Here is a 26,055-nt window from a genome sequence, read left to right as displayed (position 1 = left end):
TATTCTCTTCTTGTCCAAAGTATTTATCGTCCATGTTTCACTTCCATACATGGCTACACTCCATACAAATACTTTCCGAAACGACTTCCTAACACTTAAATCTATACTCGATGTTAACAAATTTCTCTTCTTCAGAAACGCTTTCCTTGCCATTGCCAGTCTATATTTTATATCGTCTCTACTTCGACCATCATCAGTTATTTTGCTCCTCAAATAGCAAAACTCATTTACTACTATACGCGTCTCATTTCCTAATGTAATTCCCTCAGCATCACCCGATTTAATTCGACTACATTCCACTGTTCTCGTTTTGATTTTGTTGATGTTCATCTTATATCCTCCTTTCAAGACACGGTCCATTCCGTTCAGCTACTCTTCCAGGTCCTTTGCTGTCTCTGACAGAATTACAATGTCATCGGCGAACCTCAAAGCTTTTATTTCTTCTCCATAGATTTTAATTCCAACTCCGAATTTTTCGTTTGTTTCCTTTACTGCTTGCTCAACGTAGTTAATTACTGGATGAAAATAGAAGTTTGTACTATATAGTCTGTGGGTAATTAGAGGGCGTCCACTATTTCCCGTGCGCTGTACGCAGCATGGCAACGCCATTGTTAACTGAGACTGGAATGTCAGCCACTGCATCTTTACGGCTAAATGACGGCAACCCTCCGTTCCCCCCACCTTTTCTGTCGCACCTCGGCTGGCTCGGCACACTGTACGCACAAAGAAGGGTGTGCGAAGGGGACGCAGCCACACTGACATCCACTGTCGGTCGACAGCGATGCTGCTACATGACAAATTACAGGGGGCTGTAGGAGGGGTTACGGGCGGGGCTCGGAGGGGCAGGGGCTGGTCGGAGGGTTGAAGTAGCCGCCAGAGAGAGCGCCTGTCCTTTCCTGACCGCTTCCTTTGTTCACGAGCTTCCCAGAAGATCTCTCTTCGCATTCCTGGCGGACCTGGCCAGATGACCCGTAGAACCCGCAGAGCCCAGGCCTCGCCTGAGGCAACAGTAGCGTGACCAGCAGACGGAAGACTAAAACGCAGCCTCGGTTGTTGCAGACGGGCTGATGAACGGCGACATCAGCGACGAGGTGGATGGCTTGGCCGCCTGCCGCACAGACTTCGAAGCCAGGAGCCCAAACAGCGTGGCCAGCGCCACCTCTCCCAACGGCCTCAGCACCGGCGCCTTGCAGGTAACTACAGCTTGTGTCCATCCACTTATACTCTTTGTGAACCGTGCAACTTACGTGACAGAGTGTGATATTGTGGTCTACAGATCGAAGAAAGGTTCGATACAGGCGAATCCCGCGAACTTCGCAATTTTTAGATGATCACAATCTCAGCTTTGTAACTTGCCCAAATCTGCAGTTTGCGCCAGTACCGGAACTCCCCAACTAACAGCAGACCCACGATTTTCTATTGGCCACTCCGTCACTACATCAGTAAGCAACATTGTATAGTGTCTCGAAAAGAGAGTATAAGATGAACATCAACAAAACTAAAACAAGGGTAATGCATTGTAATAGAATTAAAACAGGTGATGCTGAGGAAATTAGATTAGCAAATGAGAGACTAAAAGTAGTAGATGAGTTTGCTAGTTGGCCACTAAAATAACTGAGGATGGCCGAAGTAGAGAGGATATACGCTACTGGCCATTAAAATTGCTACACTAAGAGGAAATGCAGATGATAAACGGGTATTCATTGGACTAATATATTATACTAAAACTGACATGTGATTACATTTTCACGCAATTTGGGTGCATAGATCCTGAGAAATCAGTACCCAGAGCAACCACCTCTGGCCGTAATAACGGCCTTGATACGCCTGGGCATTGAGTCAAACAGAGCTTGGATGGCGTGTACACGTACAGCTGCCCATTCAGCTTCAACACGATACCACAGTTCATCAAGAGTAGTGACTGGCGTATTGTGACGAGCCAGTTGCTCGGCCACCATTGACCAGACGTTTTCAATTGGTGAGAGATCTGGAGAATGTGCTGGCCAGGGCAGCAGTCGAACATTTTCTGTATCTTGAAAGGCCCGTACAGGGCCTGCAACATGCGGTCGTGCATTATCCTGCTGAAATGTAGGGTTTCGCAGGGATCGAATGAAGGGTAGAGCCACGGGTCGTAACACATCTGAAATGTAACGTCCACTGTTCAAAGTGCCGTCAATGCGAACAAGAGGTGACCGAGACGTGTAACCAATGGCACCCCATACCATCACGCCGGGTGATACGTCAGTATGGCGATGACGAATACACACCTACAATGTGCGTTCACCGCGATGTCGCCAAACACGGGTGCGACCATCATGATGCTGTAAACAGAACCTGGATTCATCCGATAAAATGACGTTTTGCCATTCGTGCACCCAGGTTCGTCGTTGAGTACACCATCGCAGGCGAACCTGTCTGTGATGCAGCGTCAAGGGTAACCACAGCCATGGTCTCCGAGCTGATAGTCCATGCTGCTGCAAACGTCTTCGAACTGTTCGTGCAGATGGTTGTTGTCTTGCAAACGTCCCATCTGTTGACTCAGGGAGCGAGAGGTGGCTGCACGATCCGTTAGAGCAACCATGCGGGTAAGATGCCTGTCATCTCGACTGCTAGTGATACGAGGCCGTTGGGATCCAGCACGGCGTTCCGTATTACCCTCCTAAACCCACCGATTCCATATTCTGCTAACAGTCATTGGATCTCGACCAACGCGAGCAGCAATGTCGCGATACGATAAACCTCAATCGCGATAGGCTACAATCCGACCTTTATCAAAGTCGGAAACGTGATGGTACGCATTTCTCCTCCTTACATGAGGCATCACGGTAACGTTTCACCAGGCAACGCCGGTCAACTGCTGTTTGTGTATGAGAAATCGGTTGGGAACTTTCCTCATGTCAGCACGTTGCAGGTGTCGCCACGAGCGCAAAACTTGTGTGAATGCTCTGAAAAGCTAATCATTTGCATATCACAGCATCTTCTTCCTGTCGGTTAAAGTTCGCGTCTGTAGCACGTCATCTTCGTGGTGTAGCAATCTTAATGGCCAGAAGTGTAAAATGGAAGCTGATAATAGCAAGAAAAGCAGCTCTGAAAAAAGAGGAGTTTGTTAACATCAAATTTCAATTTAAGTGTTGTGAAGCCTTTCTGCAGTGTAGCCTTGTGCGGAGAGGAAACGTGGACGATAAGCAGCTCAGAGCTTTTGAAATTTAGTGCTACTGAAGAGCAGATAGATATATCGAATAACAAATGAAGAGGTTCTGAATCGAATAGGGGAAAAATATGTGACAATTTCACTAAAAGAAGCGACCGACTGATAGCACACATCCTAAGGCATCAAGAAAATGGCAGATTGGTAATGGCAGGAAGTGTGGAGGGTAAAACTTGTAGGTTGAGACAAGCAGGTTCAAATGTATGTAGACTGCGGTAGTTATGCAGAGACGAAGAGCATTACACGGAATAGACTTGCCTGGAATGCTGCATCAATTCAGTTTTCAGTCTGAAGACCAAGACAACGACGCTGACGAAAGTCTTCGATTGGGAGCACATTTCTGTGCTGGAACATTCGTGTTCAACGGAGTCGAGTACAGTGATGTAACTCGTCTTCTTCATATCCTTCAGCAGACAGAAAACTAGTGTGATATACATTCCTTCTGTATACCTATGAACTGTAAATAAACGTAGGGCAAACCTTAATTTAGTAGCATAATCATATGTGTCCTCCATCAAAACTATATACTTTTCACATCACGCATGTGATTCAATTTAAAAAATTATCAAACTCTTACTGAGGAAGTTTCCAGTAAAAATTCTTCATTGTGTTTGTGTTGATCGGATGTCCTGGCCTGGGCAATTTCCGATGATACGTACGTCTCGTTCTGCGAATTTCGGTCCTTGTGTATGTAATGTCTCGATGGCGCAACACACTGACCATGTAGGTCTGCTTCTCTAGCTCCTTAATAAGTAGTTTTGTGGGACGCTCGTCGATATAAACTTCAACTATTTCTTTTGTTGTAGTTGTTACCAATTTTCTGCCTAGTGGAGATGGATCAAGTGTGTTATTTCGGATGCACCTTTACAAAATTTGATCACATCCTATTTAAAAACTTTTTCACTGCGGTGTCTTTTTTATATGGCCCTGTTCACCAGCATAATTCACTTTCCTATGATTTCTGAATTTAAGGTTTGTATAAAGCAGGAGATGTTGGATTCTTTAATACATTATTTTTACACTTTTATCCATCTTTAGTATTCCTATCCTACATGTCTATTACCACTTTCCAGTAATTTACATTCCGAGGACTATACTTTGTTCAAAATGACTTAGGGCTTGACATTCGGCAGGTTCACGCAGAGACCCGGAGCGTAGTTGTCGCATCACGCATAGGACACGCACGTAGTCTCACATTTCATTCAACTAGCAGACTATTCAGTGTACAAAGATGGAACAGGCAGCATTGTGTTCTACAAGAACTTCAGTATGTTTTAGTATTAGTTTTATTTACGGCAACACATTTTAATGGTAAAAATAAAAATAAAATTTTTGAAAACATTATCAGCGATCTTCAAAATTAAAATTTAAAGATTAAAAACAGTCTTGATCGCAACTTTTTATTTTTATCGAGTGACCGGTTTCGATTCTATTTAAGAACCATCTTCAGACTTTGAAAAAACATATTACCAGATCGAGAGATCGTTATAATAGCAAGTATATATAGCAAAATGTAGAACTAATAAATAAATATAACCAGAACGGTGGGTGGACTCCGTGGAGCAAGCTGGCTGAAACCTCGACGCTGGAATAACTGCTAATGGAACAAGGAAGGAACGGTTATTAAATAGGCTTGGTCACGCCCACCGTCCTGAGTGTGACATCATTGCTAGCCAATCAGAAAGACGTCTACGATAAGGTAAACACAAGAAGTGGATTAAAAAGTGCGTTATAATTAAATTACTTCGTACCATCATTATAAATGATTATCCGTCATAAAATACTAAATATAAAGGTTCCTTACTTTAAAATCAGCTGAAAGTATGCTGCCCTCTAACGTCTATTCTGTGAAGATTGCTAAATCGACAGGGAGACGCTACTAGCAAAGATACATCGAGGGTTGCCGTGGAAACGGCGTTCTATTCCGACGTGGCAGTCTACAGTGCTGTCAAAGATTACAATAGGCGAGGACCAACGGCCTCTGTCGATATAACATGTTGGAGACAACTAGAAAGTGAATTATATCGTAACATCACGTAAGTCTCATTATTCGTCATGAGATATAAACTGTAAAGGTTTAAGAACAGCAAAAAATACGCTGCCCTCTAATGTTAATTCTGTACAAGATGCACCAAAGGTTGCTACATCGATAGTGAGACGCTGCTAGCGGAGGTACATAGAGAGTTGCCGTGGAAACGGCGTCCTATTCCGCTGCGGCAGTCTACAGAGCAGTCAAAGATTGCTGTAGTTGAAGACCAACGTCCTCTGTCGATATAACATGTTGGAAATAACTTTATGTGATGGTGGTTATAGCAGTTATTACAAATGAGTGCATGCGGAGGCAGTCTTCACATTAGTCCATAGTGAAAGACACCACGGAGTCCACCCACCGATGTGGGTATATTTATTTATTAGTTCTACATTTTGCTATATATACTTACCATTATAACGACCTCTCTATCTGGTAATACGTTTGTTCAGAGTCTCAAGATGGTTCTTAAATAGAATCGAAACCGGTCACTCCAATAAAAATAAAAGTTGCGATCAAGACTGTTTTTAATCTTTAAATTACATTTTAATGGTGATATGCGGAATGTTTACGAAATTACAGTTTCGATGACAGTGAATTTTGGAGGAGGAAACTTTCTCGTAATTGAAGTCAGTTGTAAATCTTATGTGAATGATATCTTAAGAATAAATAGCATTCTCATCTTCTCCAGACAGAAACTCTGTCACAGGGGAGATACAGAGATTGGACAAAAATACGGAAAGACAACAAACACAACACACTAGCATGCCTAATACAGTGCAGCGAACCCGTTGACATTGAAAACAGCTTCCAGTCGTCTCTGGGTGGATAGAGATAGGTTCTGTATCATTTTCAATGGAATCTTATACCATTCTTCCTGCAAAATAGTGGTAAGTTCAGTTAACGATGATGGAGGTGGATAACGATCACGCACCCTTCTCCCCAAAATAGACCGCAAAGGTTCAGTAATACTGAGATCCTGTAACTGCGGTGGTCACCGGAGACGCGACAGTTCATCCTCATGTTCACTAAACCAGTCCTGGACTATGCGAGCTGTCGTCTTGGAACACAGCATCATCATAGAACAAGCATTATACCATGGGATGGACCTGATCAGCCAAAATGGTCACATAGTCCTTGACAGTAATGCAAGCGAGCCGAGTTACCACGCGAAACACGGAATACCACGATATGGCTGCCCAAATCATCACCGAATCGCCGTAGTTTTTCAGTCTTGGGACGTGACCTCGGCCAGAAGCTAGATACAAGACTCATACGACAAAATGACATTCTTTAATTGCTCCATATTCCAGATTTTATGGCTTCGGCACCATGTTTTCCCGTTACGGGCATTTGCGTTACAGATGAGTTGTTTTGGAACTCCATCTCGGCCTGCAATTCCCTTCTTATGGAGTTCCCTTCACGTTGTTGTGGTGCTAACAGGGTACGCGAGCGCAACATTCAGTTCTACAGCGACTATTGCAGCTATCGTTCTCACGTTTATCGTCACAATCCTTTTCAATACCGTCAGTTGCGGTCACTCTACACTTCGGTCCGCGTTGGGACTTAGCGGATGATGTTTTCTACTTTGCCCGTATACGGTATAAATCTTCGATACAGTACCTTTTGAAACACCAAGAACTCTGGCTTCTTTAGTTACGGAAACACCCACCACTATAGCACCAGCAATTTGCCCGCGTTGGAATTCACTTAGCTCCGACAAAATGTGCTCACAACTACACAGAACATTGTTCGGATCATGACTGACACTTGGAACATATTGAGGATACTGCACAGTTGCCGTTCGTGGTCAAATACAACAGCGCAACCTGCACGCTTTGCTAGCCTCTGCATTTATGTTCAAGCACGCAGTTCTCACAGTGTTTCCATATTTTTGCCCAGCCCCTGTACTTTGAGTCAAAAGTGACGTCGCAATGGTCCGCCAGTTCTCACGTCAAGATCTAAACGGTCGCCTGTTTGGTTTCAGTTCGATACAGATCACTAGGTTTATAGATCAGCCAGGCGTCTATGAGTATTTGCCCTGTCCATCAACAGCTCATGGCGAAAGAAACGTCAGTATTAAAAGCCGAGGTCGTGGATAACTATAAACGTGCGACTGCGTTGAAAACTCCCGGTTCCCTTAAGGGTGGTCAATAATTAGCAAACTGATGTTCCTTTTTTTCGATACAGTCATGAACAACCTCAACAGCTGAATCTGTTTTGGTAATCCGTTTATCCATGCATTCCTTCCCCATAGTCTTCAACTCCTATTATTCTCCAGTTTCAAAAATCTTCAAATGTGTGTCAAATCTTATGGGACTTAACTGCTAAGGTCATCAGTCCCTAAGCTTACACACTACTTAACCTAAATTATCCTGAGGACAAACACACACACACACCAACGCACGAGCGAGGACTCGAACCTCCGCTGGGATCACCAGCACAGCCCACGACTGCAGCGCCTGGGACCGCTCGGCTAATCCCGCGCGGCTTCTCCAGTTTCATCTGTCTTCTCGTACATATCCTTGCCAATATTTGCTACAATTTTTTTTATTTGTATTCAATTCTGCCCCAGTTCTTTTGATCATCTCTTCACGGAGATAAGAAGGCTTCTACTAAATTTTTCTTTCTCGAAGTGGACGCGTAACATGCGAGTCCTTTCGCTCGACTGTAGTAGTACCGCAGTTCCCTCACTATGAGATCGACGTCGAACGTTTCTACTCATAAAATTTGAGGAACTTGCTTCTGACATTGTTCAGCATCACGAAACAAAATAAAAATAACAACTCACGTCAATATAAGGAACGAAAACAAACAAAAACACAGAGCCAACGAACGATCAACAGTAATCTTGAACCTGAAGCAAAGTGCCGGAGAAAGTGTTGTAGTGATGGAGGTGAATGTTTGACAACTGAGGGTGGTGGGAGAGGCTACTGATCTCGTAAGATTGGCTGAATACGAGCCGTATGTCCGGCATGAGCCTCACACTACTACTTCCTACAGCTGACAATCCTTCAGTAATTTTGAACAGAGTATACACTTAGTATCGCTAGGTTTGGTTCTGCAACCAGCTACAAACTGACCTAGGGTCCCCGGGACGTATCTGTTGGACGCTCTTATACCTGAAGGACCAGTAGCAGAGTTTGTGTAAGAGGATTCTTGGACCCTTCCTCGACCATTTCTGAACTGCAGATGCAGCAATGACCATTGTTTTTCTTTTATTGATGTTTATCTTGTGAACTTTTTTGAAGACAATATCCTTTCCGTTTAAAGGAAGTCCTTTGCCATCTCCGGCAAAATTACAATTCCATCGGCAAAGATAAAAATTTTTATTCCTTCTCCCTGAACTTTGATTCCTTTTCCAAATTCCTCTTTGCTTTCGTTTACTGTTTGCTCAAAATGGCTCTGAGCACTATGGGACTTAACATCTGAGGTCATCAGTGCCCTAGAATTTAGAACTACTTAAACCTAACTAACGTAAGGACATTACACACATACATGCCCGAGGCAGGATTCGAACCTGCGACTGCATCGGTCGCGCGGTTCCAGACCGAAGCGGCTAGATCCGCTCGACCACAACGGCCAGCTTACTGTTTGCGTAATGTACAGACTGAATAACATGGAGAATAGCCTACGTCTCTGTCTTACTGCCTTCTCACTTAACTGCCTCTCTTCCATACCTTTTGTCACATATAACTGCACTCTCGTTTCTGTGCAAGTTGTAGATAGCTTTTCCCTGTATTTTATTCCTCCTAGCTTCAGAATTTCAAATACTGTGTCCCAGTCAAGATTGTCAAAAACTTTCTCTAAATTTGCTTTAAAAGTTTTTTTTTTCACTCTGCTAAAGTTAGCCGTAGGGTCAGTATTTCCTCGCATGTTCCTACATTTCCCCGGAAACGAAACTGACCTTTCCCGAGGACGGCTTCTGGCAGTATTTCCATTCTTCTGTTATCTTGCCTATTTTGCAACCATGACTTACTGTACTGATAATTCAGTAATATTCATACCTGTCAGCACTTTTTACATTTGGAATTGCTTTTATTATATTCTCCTTTAAAACTGGCATGTACCTCGCATGCTGGTGGAATACTATTGTAATGCTTCATTTTCCCAAAGGTCTTGCTGACTCTCAGGGCATATAGTCCATTCCAGGTGGCTAGTTTTGACTTAGCTCTTTCAGTGCTCTGTCAGGTTCTTCTCGCAATATAACATTTCACATCTCACATTCATCTACTTCCTCTTGCCTTTTAATAACATCGTCTTCAAGTAGCCGTTCTGTATATTCCTTCCACCTTCCAGCCTGATTTCCTTTGCTTAGTTCTGGGTTGCCATCTGAGCTCTTGATATTTATTCAGCTGCTTCGCTTTTCTCCAGAGCATTCTTTAACTTTCGTATAGCTGCCTGTATATTCCCTCTAGGCATGTATGACTCAACACTTTTGTATTTTACTTTCATTAAATCATACACTAAGGCCTTTCATTCGTTCCGTTCACAAACTGAATTAGATTAACATTAGAATTCCTGCCAGAACGCTAAGGGAGAGATTCTAGAAATCTGCCTATTCTTCAGTGAGACCCTGTCCCACAAACTTTCTAAGCAGACTTTCGGAAACAGTAGTCACTTTTCTTCGAACGTTTTTCAATACAGATTTTTCAGCATTTTTTGTAGCATAAAATGGTGGCCAGTCACACTGACCATTTTAGATGCTCCACGTACATCGTTAACACAACACAATCTAAACCCTGCACACTACAGTAGTTCTCAGTGCAGCATGTATAAGAACTTTTTAAACATTTTCTTTTATACATAAATTGTAGCTCCCCAGTGTCGAACCAAACTAACTGAAATTTGCTGCTTGCTTTAAGCACGATTGAACCAGGGTCATCATACCATTTCATGTCCTCGCACACTGATACTCAAAGGTATTTGTGGAACATCTTTATAGATATCTGCACTAATTAGCCAAAACGTTATGATCGCCTGCTTTATAGTGTGTTGGTCCACTTTTTAAACGCAGTGCAGAGGCGGCTCTGGGCGGCATTGATTCAACAAGTCCTTGTTAGGTTTCCAGAAGTATGTGGCACCAGGTGTATACTTGCAGGACATGGAATTCCCATAAATCACGGGCCTATGGTTTCTGGGTGTGAAGCTGTTTCCCGATAGCTTCGCTGATGTGCCCCATATGGTTCAGACCAGATGAATTTGGTGCTCAGGACAACCTATGATCACTATCATGCTCCTCGCACTACTGTAGCACGATTCTGGCCTGATACACCGACAGTTATCCTGTTGGAAGATGCCATCGCCGTTGTGGAAGATATCAAGCGTGAAGCTACACAGGTGGTCTAGAATAATGTTCACATAGTCCACAGACATTATGGTGCCTTCAATTACTACCACAGGTCCCATGGAAGCCTAGGTTAATGTCCCCCATAGCATAATACTGCCCCCACCAGCCTGCATCCGTGGTGCGGTGCGTGTTTCAAGTAGCTATGCACCTAGATGACAGGATATCTGAACATGAACATAGATATGGTCTAACGTGGAATGTGATTCATCTGACCAGATGACAAGCTCCGTTGATCCACCCTCCAATACGATGATCCCGTGCCCACAGCAGTCGTAACTGACGATGTCGTTAGGTCAACACTGAAACACATAAGGGTCGTCTGCTGCGGACACCATGTTCAACAATCCGCGCTGAACTGTGTGCTCCGAAACAGTTCTGCTGCACCGGCGTTTTACTCTTCGTCGGATCTTCCACAGATCGCCGCGTACCCTACTTTACAGAGTGGGCAAGCTCCCGACCTCCACGTTCTTTGCTGAGGTGTGGACGTCCTACGACTTGTCGCCTACTCGTGGTTTCATCATCCTTCAACTACTTTCCATAGATGTTTACAACACTAGCATGCGAACAGCCGCCAGCTTCTCAGTCATTGGGCCATAACCGTCCGCCCTTTGTCAAAGTCACTTTTGCCAGTGGATTCCCCATTCGCGGCCTTCATCGGCGCTAGAATGATTCTTCATCCTTTTTTTCCGAATATGGAAGTCTCGTCGTCCCCAGGCGGCCTCCATTTTATCACTGCGTGTAGTATGTGAGTGTTATGTTCCGTTATATCGCGTTGGAAAAGGGTTTTAAGAGTCAGAGGAGTCTATAAGCCTACCTCCGAAAATTTGGTTGTAAAATTATTATATGCCATGTTCAATGTCTTAAGAACGTTGAATCGGTGCAAGGGACATGGATTTGTTGTGCCTGTTCGTTCCAGTTGTCTTAAGGTCCCATACAAGCGCACGCTAGGTATGTGATGGAGATACTTAATATTTGTGTCATCTTTCTTGGACGCCTATGTGATACTCATGACAATTTTGTAAGGCCTGCTTGTTATAGGCAACTATTAATATCATGATTGTTTGCATTGATGTTGTAACCTGTATGTGTTCTAAGATCCGATGATGGCGGCTTTAGTTTCGCCGAAACCGGTAATCATGGAATAAAAAGAATGCCTACGATCTTGGCTAACAGTTTATTGTGTTACAAGCATCTAGATCGCTCCCACATGAGCACAATGTGCTCCCTACAAAACCCCTAGGTAGGTTGCATGACATGTTTTAAACCAGATAGTATGCCGTATACACCTGTTTAACGCCGGCAGTAATGGGCATTTTACACTTCTCTGAAGCATATCTGGAACTGCTTTTGAGTCTGTGGAAGAATTACCTCCCAGAGTAATGTGCAGTGTTCTGCGTTTGAAAACAGTTATGAATCATACTTGTATGTAATAACCCTCAGGGTGGTACTGAAACAGAAACTTTATAAAGTCAGAAACCTCTCATTCCGCCTGGTTACTCAACCTTTAGAATGAAATGTATGATGGAGTGCGAGTTGTGTATTTTAGGAGACCGTGCACGGAGAAAGTAATTTTGTGTACGTGTTCAAGGAGTCGGCAGTAGATATAGGACCGTAGTTCTGTGTGTCATTTTCGGCGACTTTCGCGTGGAAGACTGTAACCTTTCCTCTCTTCCAGTCGCTTGAGAAAACATTCTGCTTAAGGAACCCGCTGTGAATTATAGTCAATCATTTACGTAATTCAGCTATAAACTGTATTCCTCATTGACAGGGATTCCACAATGCACACAGGAACATTTGAAAATTGAGTTTGTCATTTCGGCTTTGGTTTTGCTACACTCCTGGAAATTGAAATAAGAACACTGTGAATTCATTGTCCCAGGAAGGGGAAACTTTATTGACACATTCCTGGGGTCAGATACATCACATGATCACACTGACAGAACCACAGGCACATAGACACAGGCAACAGAGCATGCACAATGTCGGCACTAGTACAGTGTATATCCACCTTTCGCAGCAATGCAGGCTGCTATTCTCCCATGGAGACGATCGTAGAGATGCTGGATGTAGTCCTGTGGAACGGCTTGCCATGCCATTTCCACCTGGCGCCTCAGTTGGACCAGCGTTCGTGCTGGACGTGCAGACCGCGTGAGACGACGCTTCATCCAGTCCCAAACATGCTCAATGGGGGACAGATCCGGAGATCTTGCTGGCCAGGGTAGTTGACTTACACCTTCTAGAGCACGTTGGGTGGCACGGGATACATGCGGACGTGCATTGTCCTGTTGGAACAGCAAGTTCCCTTGCCGGTCTAGGAATGGTAGAACGATGGGTTCGATGAGGGTTTGGATGTACCGTGCACTATTCAGTGTCCCCTCGACGATCACCAGTGGTGTACGGCCAGTGTAGGAGATCGCTCCCCACACCATGATGCCGGGTGTTGGGCCTGTGTGCCTCGGTCGTATGCAGTCCTGATTGTGGCGCTAACCTGCACGGCGCCAAACACGCATACGACCATCATTGGCACCAAGGCAGAAGCGACTCTCATCGCTGAAGACGACACGTCTCCATTCGTCCCTCCATTCACGCCTGTCGCGACACCACTGGAGGCGGGCTGCACGATGTTGGGGCGTGAGCGGAAGACGGCCTAACGGTGTGCGGGACCGTAGCCCAGCTTCATGGAGACGGTTGCGAATGGTCCTCGCCGATACCCCAGGAGCAACAGTGTCCCTAATTTGCTGGGAAGTGGCGGTGCGGTCCTCTACGGCACTGCGTAGGATCCTACGGTCTTGGCGTGCATCCGTGCGTCGCTGCGGTCCGGTCCCAGGTCGACGGGCACGTGCACCTTCCGCCGACCACTGGCGACAACATCGATGTACTGTGGAGACCTCACGCCCCACGTGTTGAGCAATTCGGCGGTACGTCCACCCGGCCTCCCGCATGCTCACTATACGCCCTCGCTCAAAGTCCGTCAACTGCACATACGGTTCACGTCCACGCTGTCGCGGCATGCTACCAGTGTTAAAGACTGCGATGGAGCTCCGTATGCCACGGCAAACTGGCTGACACTGACGGCGGCGGTGCACAAATGCTGCGCAGCTAGCGCCATTCGACGGCCAACACCGCGGTTCCTGGTGTGTCCGCTGTGCCGTGCGTGTGATCATTGCTTGTACAGCCCTCTCGCAGTGTCCGGAGCAAGTATGGTGGGTCTGACACACCGGTGTCAATGTGTTCTTTTTTCCATTTCCAGGAGTGTATTACCTATTTCGTTTTCCTTGTCTGTGTGCTCATGATGGATGGTGAGTGGCTGGGTCTCAGCAAACAATATGGAGTTGTGCTAACCAAGTTGTTAGGCATTAATACTAATGACTGCCTTAGCTCAGGAAATTTCTTTTTTTTAAATTTGCTTGTGATTCTGCGATAGTATTTAGTTACATTATTTGAGGCACAAAGAGGGATCAGAAATTTATTATGAGTAAGTGCTTTACCGTAAACATAAGCTAAAGTACGATGTACAATGACAGTTTTTGTACGTTTTGTCAAACTTCCTTCTTTTTCCGAAAATACTAAGCATGTGACATACAGGGCGAATCGCCTAAAACTTGCACTGCAAATGTTGCGGAAATGGAAAGTGATACTGATGTGTGGTTTTCACATAATGGATTGGTGGTCAGAGGCTCATATTGTTAGCCAATAAACAGATTGTAATAATACTGAGTGTATATTTTTTGTAGACATACGCTTTTTTAAATGGACCAATCCCTATTGACATTAATGTCAGTGGTTTTTGTTGCACGTTTCTAGTGTGAGTCGTTTCCGAGACATCGTATTCCGAAAACTTTCCACATCGTCACTTGGTTGTGCTATTCAACTTGAGTAGTTGCTATGTATGATGTTATGTTTGCTTACAGGATGCATGTGTGTTCCTTGAGTGCATTACGACTTGCTAGTCAGTTTTTGTGTTACAGTCCGTGCAGTAGGCCGTGAGTGGCCGATGAGATTTACCAATGCAGAAAAAGACGACATGCTCATGGTGGATGGAAAGTGTAGGAAGAATGCAGTTCGTTCTTGTACGGCGTATGAGGCAAGATATACCAATAGACGTCAACCGACTCGGAAATTATTTATCAACCTCTTCAACCAGTTAAATGAGAGTGGTAGTGTAACACCCAGACAACGTAATGGAAGGAAGAGGGGGAAATTCAGTCCTTCCTGCTGTTGCAGTTGATCCACACGTTAGCTCCTGCGCAATCGCGCAAGGAAGTAGCATGAGTCAGGCAAGTGTCTTACGCATTCTCCATTGACATAGCTTCCATCCCTGCCACATATCTCTCTATCAAGAGCTGCATGGAAAGGATTATAAGAATCGTGTTAACGTCTGTACATGGACATTAAGACAGGATACTCCAGATGCCTCATGTATCTTGCCTAGTGATGAAGCCACATTTACCAATCATGGCCAGGTAAAACGCCGATATATGCACTATTGGTCTGCTGACAATCCCCGTTGGCTTCTTCAGGTTGAGCGTCGGCGTCCATGGAGTGTAAACGTGTGGGGGATAGTGAACCATCAGCTCATAGGCCAGTTTTTCATTGAATGAACACTGGACGAGCACAAGTTTCGCAACCTCCTAAGAGACCGTCTTCCACGGGTGCTAGAAGACGTTCCTCTGCAGACTAGGAGGAATCTGTGGTACCAACATGATGGCTGTCCAGCCCATAATGCACGATGTACTACAGCATGTCTTCATGAATCGTTGCTGAATCGTTGGATTGCGCGAAGAGGATCTGCACCTTGTTCGGCCCGTTCTCCGTATTTGACGCCTGTACACTTTGTGGGGAAAGCTTAAAGAAGCTGTCTACAAGGACATACTACCTAACCCGATGATATGCAACCGCTCGGACATCTCAGCTGAAATGTTTACTGTAGCATGTGTGCAGCAGTCGTTCCATTCCAGACTGGAAGCGTGTATTACCGCTGCCGGTGTTCATTTTGAACACAACGTGTGATAGACAGTTGTCTAATTACTGGTCAGAATCCACATAACTAGTGAATGCTGCAAGCAAGTGTGTCGTTCTTTAGTGTGTGCTACCACTGATACTGTGTAAGTGTCGGTGTGGGGACTTTTCAAAATACGATATCCCCCAAACGTCTCGCACTAGAATCCTGCAACAGACACCACTGATATTCTAATTTACCCTGATATTACCCTGTTAATGTCAACAGGCATTGTTCCATTTTAAAAAGCGTATGCTTGCACAAAAGCACACTTTCTAAATATCATTACAAGCTGTTTATTGGCTAACAATACGAGCCCCTGACTACTAATCCGTTCTCCGAAAACCGTACATCAACAGCACTTCCCATTTCCGCAATATTTGCTGGGCAAGTTTTAGATGATTCACCCTGTATTTATGACGGCAAATTACTGATTCTATTTAGAGCGCAGATATGAATTAAACTTTGTTGTTATTACTGTGTTGTTTTCCAGACTATCCGAGAGCAAATGGCTGTGAGTCTGGAACGGATGCGAGAACTGGAAGAACAAGTGAAGCTAATACCGATACTGCAGGTGAGTACAGAAGTTGATGTCAGCTGCCATTGCTTTAGAAAGTAATACACTTGCTTCTGGCCTTCTTAAGTTTAGAGTTGCGTTCCGCTTGGATAGTTTTCACTGTAACTATGAAGGAAAATGATTTACCGTCGTCCTAACCGGTAATAACCTCACTGCACATGTTATTCCACCGCGTTTCAAATACACTCCTGGAAATTGAAATAAGAACACCGTGAATTCATTGTCCCAGGAAGGGGAAACTTTATTGACACATTCCTGGGGTCAGATACATTACATGATCACACTGACAGAACCACAGGCACATAGACACAGGCAACAGAGCATGCACAATGTCGGCACTAGTACAGTGTATATCCACGTTTCGCAGCAATGCAGGCTGCTATTCTCCCATGGAGACGATCGTAGAGATGCTGGATGTAGTCCTGTGGAACGGCTTGCCATGCCATTTCCACCTGGCGCCTCAGCTGGACCAGCGTTCGTGCTGGACGTGCAGACCGCGTGAGACGACGCTTCATCCAGTCCCAAACATGCTCAATGGGGGACAGATCCGGAGATCTTGCTGGCCAGGGTAGTTGACTTACACCTTCTAGAGCACGTTGGGTGGCACGGGATACATGCGGACGTGCATTGTCCTGTTGGAACAGCAAGTTCCCTTGCCGGTCTAGGAATGGTAGAACGATGGGTTCGATGACGGTTTGGATGTACCGTGCACTATTCAGTGTCCCCTCGACAATCACCAGTGGTGTACGGCCAGTGTAGGAGATCGCTCCCCACACCATGATGCCGGGTATTGGCCCTGTGTGCCTCGGTCGTATGCAGTCCTGATTGTGGCGCTCACCTGCACGGCGCCAAACACGCATACGACCATCACTGGCACCAAGGCAGAAGCGACTCTCATCGCTGAAGACGACACGTCTCCATTCGTCCCTCCATTCACGCCTGTCGCGACACCACTGGAGGCGGGCTGCACGATGTTGGGGCGTGAGCGGAAGACGGCCTAACGGTGTGCGGGACCGTAGCCCAGCTTCATGGAGACGGTTGCGAATGGTCCTCGCCGATACCCCAGGAGCAACAGTGTCCCTAATTTGCTGGGAAGTGGCGGTGCGTTCCCCTACGGCACTGCGTAGGATCCTACGGTCTTGGCGTGCATCCGTGCGTCGCTGCGGTCCGGTCCCAGGTCGACGGGCACGTGCACCTTCCGCCGACCACTGGCGACAACATCGATGTACTGTGGAGACCTCACGCCCCACGTGTTGAGCAATTCGGCGGTACGTCCACCCGGCCTCCCGCATGCCCACTATACGCCCTCGCTCAAAGTCCGTCAACTGCACATACGGTTCACGTCCACGCTGTCGCGGCATGCTACCAGTGTTAAAGACTGCGATGGAGCTCCGTATGCCACGGCAAACTGACTGAGACTGACGGCGGCGGTGCACAAATGCTGCGCAGCTAGCGCCATTCGACGGCCAACACCGCGGTTCCTGGTGTGTCCGCTGTGCCGTGCGTGTGATCATTGCTTGTACAGCTCTCTCGCAGTGTCCGGAGCAAGTATGGTGGGTCTGACACACCGGTGTCAATGTGTTCTTTTTTCCATTTCCAGGAGTGTATTTCTGTTCTTCGAGTGCAAAAATTCATCATGATCTCGCGGCAACGAACAAAATTATATCCACGTCTTACCGCGCAGTACTGTTTCTTTTTCTATACAAATGGTAAACAACTGCCATTATTAGAAATACACACGTTGTGTTCAAACTACTGTGTGATGAATATTGTTTTAGAGATGTTTGCGAAAATTTCATCCGTTGACATTTATGTATAACTGGCGTCTGCATGCCAGTGATTGGCGAACATGCTCAAAACAGCCAGGTGTTTCACGGATCGCTCCAGCCAAACTGACAACCAGCGCCTCTGCGTACGGCGCCTTGCTGCTCGACGGCTGCATCTTGCTTTCCCATAGCAGACAAGCATGTCAGCGAACTCGGTTAAATGTACTCGTATAATCAGCCATCATGAGCCTCTAAACATCACTAGGAACTTTCATGTATATGCAGGTCCGCAGCGCGTGGTCGTTCTCGCTTCCCACGCCTGGGTTCCCGGGTTCGATTCCCGGCGGGGTCAGGGATTTTCTCTGCCTCGTGATGACTGGGTGTTGTGTGCTGTCCTTAGGTTAGTTAGGTTTAAGTAGTTCTAAGTTCTAGGGGACTGATGACCATAGATGTTAAGTCCCATAGTGCTCAGAACCATTTGTATATGCAACATAACATAAACAATAACAATGTAGTCATTCATCCAGGGACGTGAACAACGTAGTAACGAAAACTTATCCTTCATAGCAGTGAGCTGTGATTGTGTTGCAAATCAGATTCCAATATTCAAAATGTTTCATACGAAGCAGTCACAACAACTGAGAACATTTATCTAAGGGAAATCCAGCATCAAGTCCTTTAGGGATCGCTAGCGGGGATGCGGTGCACCTGTGACATTGTTGTCACATAACAAATGTTTCTTTCTATCTCCTCTAATAACTCTATCAATTTGTATATGTAGTTTTTTTAAAGCCTGTATACAGTACAGGTACCTATAAGGTCTCTCTACAAATTCAAAAATTCTTTGCATAAGCAAATGAAAATAATGTACACTATATTACAAAATTAGACATCTATACATTTAAGATTTTTGCCCGTTTTAGTACATCAGTAATCCTTTGCTTCAAGTCAGTGATGTTCCACATTTTATTTGATAGACGATGTCCCATAGAAAAAAGCCAGAGTGAGTTATACCTGGTTAACGAAGTGACCGGCGAATTTGGGCAGCCATTCCAATCTGCTGGTCTGGAAATTTTCATTTAAGAATTCACGAATATGCAGTCCGCCAATTAGAGGCGCACCATCTTTCCATAAAATGATGTTTGGTTGGAGGTCAAGTAGTTGTGGTTCCATTTATTCTATCAAAAGTTCCGTGTCAACATTTACAGATATTTATGTCTCGAAGAAGGAAAAGGATGCGATTAGACACGATCCCACACCGCACATTCACATTTGCACTATCTCGCTGAAGCACCCTAGTCACATGGGAGTTTTCTGATCCCCAGATCCCACATTGTGTGTGTCTAGTTTTTCTGAAAGATGAAACGTTGCCTCCTCATTGCAACAAATTCGGGTGAGAAATTTTTCATCTGCAGACATTCGTTCCAGCGTGAGAACTATAAACTCGTATATCCTTGGTTTATCGTTTGGTTCCAGTGCCTGAAAGAACTGCACTTTGTAAGCGTACAACAGCAAAATTTGGTGTAGGACTTTGTGCACAGTTTAATGTGCTAGCTGTAACTGTCTGACAGTAGTACGGGCAGACTTTCTGGCAGAACGATCGATGGTTTGTCTTACACGGCCGATGTTTCCCTCAGATGTTCTTGGTCGTCCACTCTACCTTTCTCGAACACTGTCCAAATCTCCATGACTCTCTTGCGCCATGCACGAAGTCAAGCGCGTGACGATGGAGCCCTTCCGTAGCTAGTTCTTAATCTACACATCAGATTTTGTTTGGCTCAAATGGCTCTGAGCACTATGGGACTCAACATCTTAGGTCATAAGTCCCCTAGAACTTAGAACTACTTAAACCTAACTAACCTAAGGACATCACACACACCCATGCCCGAGGCAGGATTCGAACCTGCGACCGTAGCAGTCCCGCGGTTCCGGACTGCAGCGCCAGAACCGCTAGACCACCGCGGCCGGCTCAGATTTTGTTTCAACATAACATGATGTACTATGTTCCTTCTCTTGAGGAGTAGTCATTTTGTATGGAGCATCACTGGGGTCGGATTGGGACTCTGGGTAGGCTAGTCTATTTCAGGATTGTTAATATCCACATACCATCTCCTCGCGGATGCTGCTCCATGGCAGCGTGCATTGTCATGTTGATAAAAACAAATCATCGTCTCCGAACTGTTCCTCCACTGTACGCAGTATACAATTCCGTAAAATGAGTTCATATTCTCCCTCATTTAGCGTTCTCTTAAGTGCAATATAGGGAACACGCCCTAACGTCGAGAAACACCCTAGTTCCATAACAATATCTCTTCTGTACTTCACTGTTGGCACTACTCTTGATGGCAGGTAATATTTCCCAGCCATTTTCCAAACCCGGCCCCTTCCATCGGATAGCCATATGGTATTGCGTGGTTTATCACTTCAAATCACTTGTTTTCAGTCACCCTCCGTCCTGTGATACCGCTCTTTACGTCACATCAAGCGTCGATCCCTTAGCAATGTCTGCAGAAATGTGTGGCTTGTGAGGAGCTGCTCGACCAAATTATCCTATTCTGTTTAACTCCCTACGTACAGGCATTGCTATAGCTAGACTGCTAGTAGCACTAACTCGCAAGGCATTCCTCCCGCTGCTTACATGCGATATTTTACAACCACCCTCCACAATGGTCGATGGTCCCTGTTTGTCAGTAAATGAGGTCTGCCTGGTCTTGGTTTAGCTGCTGTTGTTCCTTCGCGTTTCCACTTCACAATAACATCACTGACAGTCGACTAAGGCAGTTTTAGAAGGATTGACATGTCCCTGATGGATTTGTTAATCAGGTAACATCCAATAGACACGTTCGAAGTCAATGAGCTCTCGTGACCGATCCATTGTGGTTTTAGTGCTTCTCTACTGACATAATACGCCCTGACACCTGTTATACTCGCGGTTGCCCCTCTAGTGACATGCAGTGGCCAGTTCCGCATTACTTGAGGGTGTCCGGATACTTTTGATCAGATAATGAAAACGACATGGCGAATGAAGTGTGTAGCCCTGTGAGGCTGTTCCCTGCCGACTTTGTTGTGTACAGGGGGTAACACTGTCACAGATTTGTTACAAAATGCAGAGATATTCGCAGATGATCTATGTTTGACCGAAAGATTTGTAGCTGCTCTGAATACAAAAAAAGTGATATAATGAGCAGCTCCAAAATATAGACACGTCTGTGTGGCAGCCACCGGTACTCTGGTCAGCGTCAGTTGGCTCTGTGAGCTCTTCTGGAACTCAAAACTCCAGTCGAAATTATGTGAGATCCTTAGTGATTTCACCACCGTAACATCGACACAAACCAATAATCATGACATAACAATGGGAAAGAATCCACTACCCTGGGCCCCAGTCAGTAAGACTGGATAATACACTCCTGGAAATTGAAATAAGAACACCGTGAATTCATTGTCCCAGGAAGGGGAAACTTTATTGACACATTCCTGGGGTCAGATACATCACATGATCACACTGACAGAACCACAGGCACATAGACACAGGCAACAGAGCATGCACAATGTCGACACTAGTACAGTGTATATCCACCTTTCGCAGCAATGCAGGCTGCTATTCTCCCATGGAGACGATCGTAGAGATGCTGGATGTAGTCCTGTGGAACGGCTTGCCATGCCATTTCCACCTGGCGCCTCAGTTGGACCAGCGTTCGTGCTGGACGTGCAGACCGCGTGAGACGACGCTTCATCCAGTCCCAAACATTCTCAATGGGGGACAGATCCGGAGATCTTGCTGGCCAGGGTAGTTGACTTACACCTTCTAGAGCACGTTGGGTGGCACGGGATACATGCGGACGTGCATTGTCCTGTTGGAACAGCAAGTTCCCTTGCCGGTCTAGGAATGGTAGAACGATGGGTTCGATGACGGTTTGGATGTACCGTGCACTATTCAGTGTCCCCTCGACGATCACCAGTGGTGTACTGCCAGTGTAGGAGATCGCTCCCCACACCATGATGCCGGGTGTTGGCCCTGTGTGCCTCGGTCGTATGCAGTCCTGATTGTGGCGCTCACCTGCACGGCGCCAAACACGCATACGACCATCATTGGCACCAAGGCAGAAGCGACTCTCATCGCTGAAGACGACACGTCTCCATTCGTCCCTCCATTCACGCATGTCGCGACACCACTGGAGGCGGGCTGCACGATGTTGGGGGGTGAGCGGAAGACGGCCTAACGGTGTGCGGGACCGTAGCCCAGCTTCATGGAGACGGTTGCGAATGGTCCTCGCCGATACCCCAGGAGCAACAGTGTCCCTAATTTGCTGGGAAGTGGCGGTGCGGTCGGTCCCCTACGACACTGCGTAGGATCCTACGGTCTTGGCGTGCATCCGTGCGTCGCTGCGGTCCGGTCCCAGGTCGACGGGCACGTGCACCTTCCGCCGACCACTGGCGACAACATCGATGTACTGTGGAGACCTCACGCCCCACGTGTTGAGCAATTCGGCGGTACGTCCACCCGGCCTCCCGCATGCCCACTATACGCCCTCGTTCAAAGTCCGTCAACTGCACATACGGTTCACGTCCACGCTGTCGCGGCATGCTACCAGTGTTAAAGACTGCGATGGAGCTCCGTATGCCACGGCAAACTGGCTGACACTGACGGCGGCGGTGCACAAATGCTGCGCAGCTAGCGCCATTCGACGGCCAACACCGCGGTTCCTGGCGTGTCCGCTGTGCCGTGCGTGTGATCATTGCTTGTACAGCCCTCTCGCAGTGTCCGGAGCAAGTATGGTGGGTCTGACACACCGGTGTCAATGTGTTCTTTTTTCCATTTCCAGGAGTGTAGATCTGATCATCGGATTCCAGGGGACCAGGCATGTCATGAAGAGAAGAATCGGAGCTTCTCATGGATAAATTCAGCATCAAAATTATGGCAATACAAGAAACGCGATTCGCAAATGAGAACCACTTTGGTTCGGAAAATTACAGAATATATAAGGGCAAACCAGCCACAACCATTCCAGGAAGTAATCTCAAACTCTTCGAAACAGGATTTGTAGTACATAAATCGATACAGGTCTCTAATAGATTTCACCTCAAAATCAGGAAAAATTTCAAGACTCACGATACGATCTGGAAACAAAGCCCATGCCCTAATTAGTGCACATTCCCCCGCAAATAATTATAACAGGAAGAACCCAGAGATGATAGAGGAATTCTGGGAAGATCTGGAAGAAACTACCAGCAAAATCCCCAAGAATCACGTAAAATTGTTATTAGGGGATTTCAGTGCCCAGTTAGGCAAGGAAAGAAAATTCCGAGACACGACAGGGAAACACACGGCCTACAAGAGAACAAACAAAAATGGGTAGAACTTGATAAATTTCTGCAGGAATTTTGAGCTGAAAATCATGTCAACGCAATTCCAGAAAACACACAGAAAGCTAGTAACTTGGAAGTCCCCAACAATGCTCTAGGAGAATTTCAGATAGACCACGTAGCAATATCCATGAAAAACGCTAGAGAAATAACGAACGTAAGATCTAGGAAAGGAGTTTTTGAACCTGGTCATCACCTTCTCCAAATCAAAGCAAAATTTATACCCAACAGACAAATCAAGAGAACCAACAGAACTTTCAGAACAGATCCACAGTACTTGCAACTAAACAAGAAAAAAATAATAGAAGAAGTTACGAAAATCAACAGCAATAACTGGACAGAACTGTCGGAAAAAATGAGAGAACTGATAAAACTGGGGCAACCACCGAGAAAAAGGAAACATCGATGGTGGAACATGACATGCGACAGAGCCATAGAAGACAGAATACAAGCCTGGAAAAAATTTAACAGCCATAGAACACAAGAAAAATGAGAAGAATTCAACAGGATACAGAAAAACACTAAAATAATCCGCAAAGAAAAACGAGGTTACGAGAACAGCAGGTTGAAGGAGATAGGACTTCACCAGAAACAACACACGGAATTTTTACAGAATATACCGAGAAAATATGACAGGATACCAACCTCCAAGCTTATGCTTCAAAGGACAAGATGGAACACTGGAGACAAATCAGAAGAAAAACTGTGAAATATTAGCTCGATACTTTGACACATTACTCAACTGCGATGAACAAAAACAGAGATTACAGTTTACAAACCCAAAACCTAACCAAGACTCCGAACCCCCAAGACACGACGAACTAGTGAAAATAATAGGATCATTGAAAGTAAAAAAGTAACAGAGCACCAGGAGAAGATGGACTGATTGCAGAAATATGGAAATTAGACCATGAAAACATTACACAGAATAATCAGAAACATCTGGGAAACAGAAAAGGTGCCAGAAGAATGGAAGTCAGTCCTAATACAACCCCTGCACAAGAAAGGAGACAAAACAGACCCTAATAACTATAGAGGAATTTCGTTACTGCCTGTGACATACAAAATTCTATCCAAAGCTCTGTTAAATCGCCTAGAACCTCAGATAGATCCACATATCGGAGAGTACCAAGCAGGGTTCAGGAAGGGAAGATCGTGCAGTGAACAGATCTGGTGCCTGAGAACAATATTAGCAACGAGAAAGTTCAGAAACACGACAATAACATTTGATTGCAAGAAGGCCTACCATTCCATACACAGAAAAACGCTTTTCAGTACACTGGAAGAAATGAAGGTAGACAACAAGACCAGGAAACTAATCCAGGAAACATTAACAAATCCAAAATCCAAAGTGAAGTTCATGGGAGAGGTCTCGGAACCGTTCGAAATCAAGACAGGAGTGAGACAGGGAGATAGCCTGTCACCCATTTTATTTAACGCAGATGTAGTGAAAATAAGCAGTACATGGGACAAAGGAATCAATAGGGTAAAGATGGGGAGACACAAAAATAGAACCATCAACATAAAATGTCTGGCCTTTGCCGATGATATAGCCATCATAACAAATAACAGAGAAGAAGCCAAAGAAGCTCAAAATGGTTCAAATGGCTCTGAGCACTATGGGACTTAACATCTTAGGTCATCAGTCCCCTAGAACTTAGAACTACTTAAACCTAACTAACCTAAGGACATCACACACATCCATGCCCGAGGCAGGATTCGAACCTGCGACCGTAGCAGCCAAAGAAGCCTTAGAGACATTACATGAAATCGCAGTCAGAACAAGACTACAAATTTCGTATGAAAAAAAACCGTACATGGACACAAAATCCACAGACAGAAACCTATTGGTAACAAAGTATGGAAAGAGAGCACAAGTAGAAAGTTTCAAATACCTGGGAGAGATTATACAGAAAACAGGACTAAATTCGACAGCCAATGAAGAAAGAGTTGCAAAGCTACAAAAAACTTACAGACTTACATGGAACCATTACAAGAAAAGAAAAATTTCCGTTAATGCCAAATTAAGACATTACAAAACAGTAGTCTTACCCGAAGCCTTGTATGCCTCAGAGACGACAGTAATCAGGAGAAGAACGAAAATCGAGGAAATGGAAAAGCAAGAGATGAAAATTCTGAGAAATATCTATGGGCCAGTTCAGAGACATGGGATCTGGGTAAAAAGACCGACAAAAGAACTGTACAAACAGACAGAGACAATTACAAACAACATCAGAAAAAGGGCTAAATTCTATGGGCACATTTATAGGATGAAAGAACATAGGCTGTCAAGAAGATTTTGGTGATATGTTGATATAAGATGAACACTAACTCGGCAAAGGAAACCATGGAAGACCTCAAGAAACTAAGTATCTCCACAGAAGAAATAACGAACAGAGTAAAGTACAGAAAAAAAATCATGAAACAAAAATTCGAGGAAACACCAAAGGAGAAGAAACTAGGGACGAAGTGGACAGAAGAGAGGAAGAAGGAATACAGTGAATATACGAGAGGTTTTTGGGAAGAGAAAAGAAAGAGACAAAAAAAGTGCCATGAAAATTGATTGTTTTTTGACGCTCTTCTAAATGGGGAATTAACGATAATAATAATAATAATAATAATAATAATAATGAGCGTAAATTGTTGAAAAGATCCTATCTCATTTGATTACTCGACCGGAGATCAGTCACTGATATCGTTCATAACCTTTAAGACTGTAGGAGTTACTCTTTGGAGGAGTGGAATGACACTATGGACGTAGA

At 45.2% G+C, this 26,055-nt stretch overlaps 1 protein-coding gene across 1 annotated transcript in view; it reads left to right on the top strand.

Annotated features, from left to right (window-relative positions):
* The window catches only part of LOC124721390 (KN motif and ankyrin repeat domain-containing protein 2), a 387,950-nt gene that overhangs the window by 221,330 nt on the left and 140,565 nt on the right, over positions 1-26,055 (top strand). The window contains exons 5-6 of the mRNA XM_047246331.1: positions 1,060-1,193; positions 16,080-16,160. Coding sequence (XP_047102287.1) covers positions 1,060-1,193; positions 16,080-16,160 — 215 coding nt within the window. The remainder of the gene's footprint in view (positions 1-1,059; positions 1,194-16,079; positions 16,161-26,055) is intronic.

The sequence above is a fragment of the Schistocerca piceifrons genome, chromosome X (genome assembly GCF_021461385.2).
Source record: "Schistocerca piceifrons isolate TAMUIC-IGC-003096 chromosome X, iqSchPice1.1, whole genome shotgun sequence".
Classification (NCBI taxonomy): domain Eukaryota; kingdom Metazoa; phylum Arthropoda; class Insecta; order Orthoptera; family Acrididae; genus Schistocerca; species Schistocerca piceifrons.
The sequence above is the reverse complement of the archived record's forward strand: the minus strand, read 5'-3'. Positions and strand labels throughout refer to the sequence as shown.